At 42.9% G+C, this 8,550-nt stretch overlaps 1 protein-coding gene across 1 annotated transcript; it reads right to left on the bottom strand.

Annotated features, from left to right (window-relative positions):
• Positions 1–3,385: 3,385 nt before the first annotated feature.
• On the bottom strand, positions 3,386–4,360 carry KCTD12 (potassium channel tetramerization domain containing 12). Its single transcript, XM_065423621.1, has one exon. The coding sequence runs from the start codon at positions 4,358–4,360 to the stop codon at positions 3,386–3,388; it is 975 nt and encodes a 324-aa protein (XP_065279693.1).
• Positions 4,361–8,550: the final 4,190 nt, after the last annotated feature.

Genomic DNA, 8,550 nt, shown 5'->3' with positions numbered 1-8,550 from the left:
CCTAATGCTGTTAAATATAAAGTAAGGGTAATGTCATCATGCAGATTTTACTCCCGTTAGAGGCAAGGACAGTATAAATAACATGACTAAGTTAGTATCAAAAGAACAAGAATTTAATTTGGTCTGTAACATCTTCCTAGAAGGATGTCTGTTTCCAACACTATACAATGTGAAAAAAGGATGACTATATGGCTAATTATCTACATGTATAAAAATATAAACATCCTATCAAACATTTGTTGTAAAGATACCATCTATGACACATAGGACTAATAAGTATGGTACCTGTGGCTTCCTTTCTAATTAAGAGACTGCCTTTTAAAAAAAAAAAAAAAAGTTAGTTCTCATTAATAGTATCAGACTTGTATTTATTCACAGAACAGGCAAAGGGTGAGCAACAGTAATTCCAGAAATGTATACAGTGCTCCATTAGCATGCCTCCATATTAACCTGGAGAGAGACTACCTCTCAAGGCAACCACATCCACTCACTCCTTACGCTCTGAGAGAGACAGCAAGAGTCAGTAACTTGTCCAGTGGAAGATTGCAGTCAAATTCCTAGTGGGCAATTACCAACTCATTTTTTACATAGCTACCATAGTTATTGGTAGTCTATCAAACAGCTAATTACTTTAGGTCACTACCAACCTGTGTCCAGATTAGAACCAGTGACCTTTAAGTGAAAAGCTCCATATCTCACTACTAGTCACTGGCTAGTCTTTAATATCACAAACACAAAGATTAGAAAAAATGATTAGTTTGTGTTGATTTTATTACACCCATTCTTTTTTTAAATAATCATATGCGCTTTTGGGTCATCTGCTAGCAATTAAACAGACACTGATCAAAATACAGGTATCTTCATTTTAAGGGGGCATCTAGCCAACAGGAAGTTTAGTTATAATTCACATTCAAGCAAATAAGTGTAGACAAACTTAGTTCTACAATTATGTTGATATTCATACTTAGTTTTTTCCATAGAAACAGGTATAAGAAATGGATCAAAACATTACCATATTGTATACAGAATAATATGCAAGTGTTCAGGCTAGATATACTTTATGAAATTTTGTAGCACTAAAATGAATATAAAACTAAATGATTCGTGTAAAATGTTTATATAGTGTATATACACTAAATCTCAAATTCAATTTAACGGTCCTCCATTCATAACTCCTATGATGGATTTATTAAGCCATAGTACAAGGTTCTTTTATAAAAAAAAAAAAAAAAAAAAAAACTAGCTGGAGCTAATTTAAACACTTACTGAAAACCCATTTTATACAAAGTTTTAAAAAACATACTTCAGAGAAAGTTACTTAACAGAAACTAGAAAAAGACAGTCCTTGACTTAAGAATGACATTGTAAATACTTAGTAGCTGTGATCAATATCCTTTCACTTGTGGTATAGATAAAATATGCACAAATAAATCAGCTTAGAATAAGGCATAGGACAACCAGCTTTCATTCTATTTTCTGGTGCACTGGCCTCCCACTACTATCTTATTATTGCTCATCTAATTTGAAATGTATATTTCACTTTTAAAAATATATTACAATTATCTACAACTGGACAATACCTGTTCTCTCATGTATATTTTCAGCTTAATCACATGGATAAACTCTACTTTAATGTATAAAAAACTAAGACTGCAAATTATTTTCTGTATTACTTTCATGCATGCCTTTAGTTAAAGACTAGGTGGTGAAAAGAGAGCACTGGAACTCAAATTGATGAACATTGCTTAAATAAAAAGGTTTCATATTATCTGAAGCTATAGCTTTGTAAAAAGGAAAGAAGGTTTAAAAATGAAATCCCAATGTGAAACTCTTTGGTTAGATTGTAAATGCTAGTAATCTCTAAATACAAGAGTCAGGACAATCAATTAAACCGCAGTTTTATCTTTGCAACCTCAAACTTTAATATGCACCATTAAAGTCCTTGAATGCTTAGGATGGTTAAAAAGGTGTAATTTTTTTGTTGAAGCTTGAATAGAGAACTCATGTTTTAAAATTCAAGAAGTGTAAAGTGCTTTTGTACTCAGATCCTTAGCTGCTTATTAAAAAGAGAGGCTAAACCTTCATTTATTACAAAAGCTTGTGCTTATATAGTATGTTGTTCTTCCACAGAAAGCTATGGCTGCTTCCTCTGGAAGAGAAGCAGTTCTAAACTTGTTAGCTTATATAGACTAAGTTCAGCACTACTGTAAGGAGGGGTAACTCCCATTGAAGGAATGATTGTTGCTCCTGTTTTTGTTGGGGCTGCGTTTAGTTCTGTACCTTTTTTGAGAAAGTACTTATTATGCCTAGGAAAATGTTACTTAGCAGTGTGATTTCTCTGATAATACTGCTACAAAAAACTAAAAATCAATATTTATTTTGTTAAGAAAGCCATTTGAGGAAGCATTTCAGTCAGCTTCAACAATTATATAGTGCTAACATGACAACACTGAAAGTAGCAAGCAGGATTCACTTGTTTTTACTTGGATTTGTAAACTTGTATCACTTCAACATCTAAAAATCTCACTTTCATAGGAAACAGGCACTCTACCTCCTCTCTGACCAGCCTGGTTTATGTCACACCAATCCACTTTAAAGGAGTTTAAGGAACGTGCAATGGATTTTTATGTAGTTCCTGTATATGGTAACTTTGTAACACTAAGGATTTTACACCACCTATGAAAGTTATGATTCACAAGCACTGTAAGTTTTCAAGAAATTGTTGCTTTATATCTAGTGAGGATAGACATTGTTCTTCCAAGCTGGTTTAACAGTTCAAGTGGTTGGTAATCCAGAGTACTTGGTTTGATACTTGTCCTTGGCCATCAGCCACCTTCACCAGCCACACACACTTGATCCAGTTCAAGAGCTTCTAAGTTCAGGGCTTTGGGGAAGGATAGAGATGGAGTAGGAAGGGATAAGGAAGTAATTGGTCCTGGAGGATCAGTCATTCCCAGCCCCCAATCTCTCACACCTCCTGGAGGAAAATCATGAGCAAGAGGGATAACCCATCATCACAGATAGCTGTCCCACTCACCATTTCATAGTTGGGTGGGCAGTTGTAAATCTGCAAGGTTGCTGAGCAGGGACAAGGAGGAGAAGTTAAAACATGGAGAAGGTATCCCCCCCCTTTCTCAGTGGGGTATGGTGCCCAGTTCGTGGGAAGAGAGTCCCTGGGCGTAAGGGAGAGGGAGCTCCCCTCACCCCCTGCGTCTGAGGGGTGGAGAGGAGACATTCAGAGTTTGGAACATCTCCTGTGCGGGGGAAGGAGGGGCTGGCACACAGCTGGGGGCATGGGGGGAGTGTAGGGCAGAGGCTGATGGAGGGCGCTGTGTGTGAGGGGTTGGGGGCGCACAGGGCGGCCTGCCCCGGCGTGTCTGCCGGCTCAGTCCCTGCAGAACACGTACTCGGTGTAGCTGGTCCAGATCTTGTCGTCGGCGGGGCCGCCCTGCTCGGGGGCGAAGGCGCAGGTGCCGGTGGAGGAGCAGGCGGCCATGCGGAAGCCGGCCTCGGAGAGGCGGTCGAAGGCCTGCTCCAGGAAGTTGAACTTGAGGTAGTAGCGGGCGGTGTAGCGCTCGGGGGGCCGGTCGGGGTCGCGGCTCTCGTTCAGCGTCTCGCCGAACACCTCCTTGGCCAGCGCGGTCTTGCCGCACACGGTGATGCGCGCCACCCGCCGGAACTTGGCGTCGGCCTGCGCCTCCCGCCCGATGGTGTAGGAGCCGCGGTAGCCGATGGTGATGTAGCCCGAGCGCCGCCCCGCCCCGCCGTCCAGGGACTGCGACGGGGTGAGCAGCGGGCCGCCGGAGGGGCTGCGGCTGGAGGTGGGCGACGGGGCCGAGGCGGCGCCCGCGGCCTCGGGCGGCTCCGCCTCCAGGTAGCCGAGCAGGGACGGGGGCTCGTCGGCGCAGAGGGAGCCGTCGCGGTTCAGGGCGGCGGGGCGCGTCCCCCCGCCGGCCGCCCCCCGGCCCTGCGCCAGGCGGCGCGCCAGCTCGGGCAGCTGGAAGTACTCGGCCTCCCGCTGCAGGCGGCTGCGCTCGGGGAAGTGCTCGGGCAGCACCAGCTGCAGGTCCCGCAGGTAGTCCAGGATGTAGCGGAAGAGGAAGCCGTCGCGGTCGAGGAAGAAGCGGCCTTTGCTGTCCCGGGGCAGCTCGCCGGGCTGCTGCTGCGAGAACATGCGCCAGAGCAGCGAGTCCCGCACCGACACCACCGTGCCGCGCCGCGTCACATACACCTGCCCGCCCACGTTCAGCTCCACGATCTCCGGGAAGGCGGACGAGCCCGCGGCCCCCGAGCCCGGCCCCGCCGCTGGGGACACGCCGCCCCCGTTCGGCAACCCCCGGGCGCTGTCCGCCAGGGCCATCCCGGAGCGAGCCCGCTGCCGCCTCCTGCCCTTACTCCGGCGGGTGGCGGGGTGCAGCCGCCTCTCCTCCCGCCGGCCGTGGGAAGAGCCGCCGCCTCTCGGCCCCTTGCGCCGTCCTCTGCTCCGCGCTGGCAGAGCCGCTCACTGCGGGCGCGGGCAGCGTCTCCTCTGGCCCCTTCCCTCTCTGCGGGCGCGGGCTGAGCTGCCGCCGCGCCTCACGCCAAGTGCTGAAGGAGCCGCCGCCTCACCTCGCCTCGCTTATTTCCCCCGTGCTGCCCGCTGGGCGAGCCTCCTGGGTCAGGCTGAGAGGCGAGTCCCCTGCGCTAGCAGCGGGGCTGTGTTTATGTAGCGCTGCTGCACCTCGGAGGAGGCGTGGGAGGGTGACTGGGAGGCAGAGCTGAGCGCAGAGACTCTCACTCAGACGGAGCGAAAGGGGGTGGATTTACACTGACGTACCCTCCCTTCCCCAATTACAAGGGAGACTACAGAGCCCCTGTGTCTCTTTCCTAATCCCCTGCAAAGCCGGATCCCTTTTCCAAATGTGGCTCCGGCCTGAGATTCACTGGGGAAATGTTTGTACCCGGGATCACTTGCTCATCCATCTAAACATCATCAAAGTAGTTAGCCGCTTACCTTACACAGCGCAGGCAGGAATCAGGATTTAATGGCTGTACAGTACTTTGGATATGTATAGCACAATGTAATGCAAAGTTCCTAAATGTTATGAATAAACTTCAGGCATTTATTTTGGGTTGGTACTGCAAATAATGATTGCCACCGGTCAAAGCTGTTTCCATACATCCCTATACACAATGCCTCTCATCTGCTCCTGATGAAGGACATCCCTCAGTCAAATTTATCTCCTTTTCACACAATTGGTGTTGTCTCATTTTCATTGTTTTAATTTATTTACATCACAAATGCAGAATCGTGAAAATAATATTAAAAGTGTTAATGATGGTGAAGTAATTAATCCCACATCATTCAGGGAGCTTGCTGCACTAGTCTTTTTTAAGCTTTTGTCCAAACTTGTATCTCCCCCTGGGGCCCTGACACCATGAGAAGTATGTTCCTCAACCACCCACCTTTTTTTTTTTTTTTTTTTTTTTTTTTGTTAAAGAAAATGTATTTCCTACATGAACATGTAGTCTATATTTTCATGTATTTTTCTCTAGTCCAGTGCATTTCTGTGGAGTTAAGACTTGTTGTCATTTTCATAATAAATGTCTATTGCTCTTTAAAATGGTGGCATCTGTAAAAACACTTACTGTTGTACCATCAGTGCTGAAGCAGGATATAGTCCACAAGTAGTTCACCACATAGTTCAACAAATAAATTCTTTGATAGTTTCTGTATTTTGTCACATTGATCCCTAATGTCACGCACACAAGTTCCAAGAAAGCCAATACTGAATTTCAGTACTGCAGCATGTTTGTTATATTCATGAATGGTGGTGACGTACGTACAGATACCAAAGGTGCCAGTCTTATGACCGAGGGAACAGAATTTACAATCTTCTTCTCTAATACACAGGACTTTGCCACTTGAATGAATGAAGAATTTCCCTTGGCTGATAGCTATGATGGGATGGGGGTAATCCTCATGTCAGTCCTTGATTCAGTCAGTAGAGAATGAGACAATATCAAAATGATAAACATTTGAGTAGGTCTGATATATTCCATCCTGTAGAGGTAGAACACATAAACCAGTACTTTAATTACAAGACGACACATGTAGGGCTGTGTGAATGTATGTATTTAATCAGGTGATGTTATAGCTCTGATTTAGCGTTGATTCATTTGATTAGGTTTTTGTACAATACATGCATATATATTTTAAATGCATTGGTTGAAGTTTGTTTTTGATTTTCTTTTGATTGTAAATTACCTCCACTGAATTTCATACATATTGGTTTATGTCATGGGCATTGCAAGCAACAGCAGAGATAGTCACTGCTTCCAGCTTCTCAGCTGTTCTCCTCTGGGAGTGAAAGTGCTCTTTCTGTCTTTCAGCAGAGAATAACTGAATAGGCATGAAAGTTTGAGGAGTGTTATAGCAGCAGGCAATACACTCTGTAGGTATCTCAGATGTAAACTTGTTTTGGGCATTCATAGGTTTGGAGGTCCATGGGGGGGGGGCATGGAGAAAGAAGAGACTTTAGAAAGGCTTAAGAGAAGAGAGTGTTTAGGGGGAGGTTAGCTCAAAAGGGAGGCATTTTACAAAGGAAAAGAAAAACAGTTAAGAAACAGGTGGGTATATATAGAAAGAATGATTAATGAAAAAACTGGCTGGCAAGGAAAATGCTGAAGCGACAGAGAATCAGAAAAGGTATTTTGGACTAAGAAAGGAATCAAGAATAGGCTTGGCAAAACCATCACTTGAAGTGAACATATAGCAAATCTAGTCTGAAGAAAACTGAGACAGGAAATGTTGAGGAAAGAAAAAGTTGAACAAAGAAAACTTTTTTTTTTAAAGGCAGTCCTATTACTTTTTATTTGGTAAAACGTTGGCTACCAAAGGGTCATTAAACCACCAATAAATTTTCATTGTTGTGGGTAACAATGCAAAATGTTAATCTCATTTGATTTTAAATTAAAGAATGCTGTTGGTTTTTGGTCTGATAGCATTGTCATGGCAAAAGCAGGAAAAGAACCTTGAACTGATCTGCTACCCATGTAACTGTAAAATGGTTTTGGCATTGTTTTTTATGAGGAAAAAAGATTAATTGTATTACAGTACTTATTGTATCTGTTTGCTGGTTAGAAAGGGTTTTTTCTTGAATTGTATTAGAACCATTTGACCCTGAATATATGTACACTAGATTTTCAGATTATAGTTAACTGGCAACATTTTAGGGGATGGTTGATATTGGCTCTCCTTCTCTTAAACTAGTATCTTCCTACAACTGCACCCTCAGTGTTTTGAGGTAGCTTTCTAGAGATTCCCACTAATTCATATTTTAAACTAATCTTCTCCAGTGTGGGCAATGTTTTGAGAGCCTTGTGATTGAGCTGTGCATCCAGAAAGTGAGAACACATAATGCTGGCAAGATCTATTATTTATAACAGAGCTTACAATAGAATATATAGATTTTCAAATATTTGAATCAGCATAAATGGGTGCTTAGTTTACCTTTCAATAAACTGTGCCTTTCTCCGTGTTTCTTGTGGGCTTTAAAATATGTTAACAAAAGCATATTGCAACCTATTTATTAGGTTAATAGGGCTAGAGCATAACTAATTTTAGGCTTATTTCTCTAGCAGTTGCACAAATTAATGAGTTATATTGCTCCCTCACATGCTACCCCTTATAAATGTTCATTGTTTCCAAACCTAGCACCTGCTAGGAAGCAGCATTTGACTGGTTCACTGTATCATTATATAGCACTGTTTTGAGTACATGGCACTGCACACTAAGGGATGGGAGTTGTGCCAGACAAATTTATCCAGATCCCTGCCACAGAAGGCTAACTATCTCTGGGTACAAGGTGGTAAAATACAGTAAAATGTAGTATAAACCAGGACATATGCAGAGTGTGGTATGGTATCTATAAAGTGAAGAAAGAGTGTTCTAAGGGGAAGTCTCTGCTAGTACAGACTGTATCACAAAATACTGGACCATGACACAAGTTGTGTTTGAAGCCTGTCTCGGTGAAATAGCGATCGTTTTATGTGATAAATGTGCTTCACATCATGATATCTAGAGCTATAGACACAATTGTAAAGCAATGTCTGTTCAAAAATATTACACTCTCTGTGTATTTTCCAAGTGGGATTGCTTTCGGTTGTTCTAATATAGCCTGAAAAGAAAGGGACAGTAGCTATTTCAACATTCTCTTCATTAGTTCAAGCTGGTGAATCTTGGGTAGGAATGGAGCATCATCATTTTCCATCTCTTCTCTCCCACTTTGAAATATTTCCATGAAATGGAATTGGATTCCACTTCAAATAAGCTATTTTAAAAATGGATAACAAATACATCACATTGATATGGCAGATAAATATTCAGTCGCTTGGTTGCACAACACTATCGTAATCTCAGTATTTTACACTCATTTCATTTTACGTAGGAGACACAATTAGAGTATTAGTAGATATAACACTCAAAATGCTACATTTGGAACAAAATGTCTTATTAGGAAATATACATAATCATTTAAAAGAGCTAAATATGGAGTAATGGACAGCCTG

Source organism: Emys orbicularis, chromosome 1 (assembly GCF_028017835.1).
Source record: "Emys orbicularis isolate rEmyOrb1 chromosome 1, rEmyOrb1.hap1, whole genome shotgun sequence".
In the NCBI taxonomy this organism is placed as follows: Eukaryota; Metazoa; Chordata; order Testudines; family Emydidae; genus Emys; species Emys orbicularis.
The sequence above is the reverse complement of the archived record's forward strand: the minus strand, read 5'-3'. Positions and strand labels throughout refer to the sequence as shown.

Bases quoted from the DNA above. Each gene is read 5' to 3' on its own strand.
- KCTD12 (XM_065423621.1), bottom strand. From the start codon at position 4,360: ATGGCCCTGGCGGACAGCGCCCGGGGGTTGCCGAACGGGGGCGGCGTG.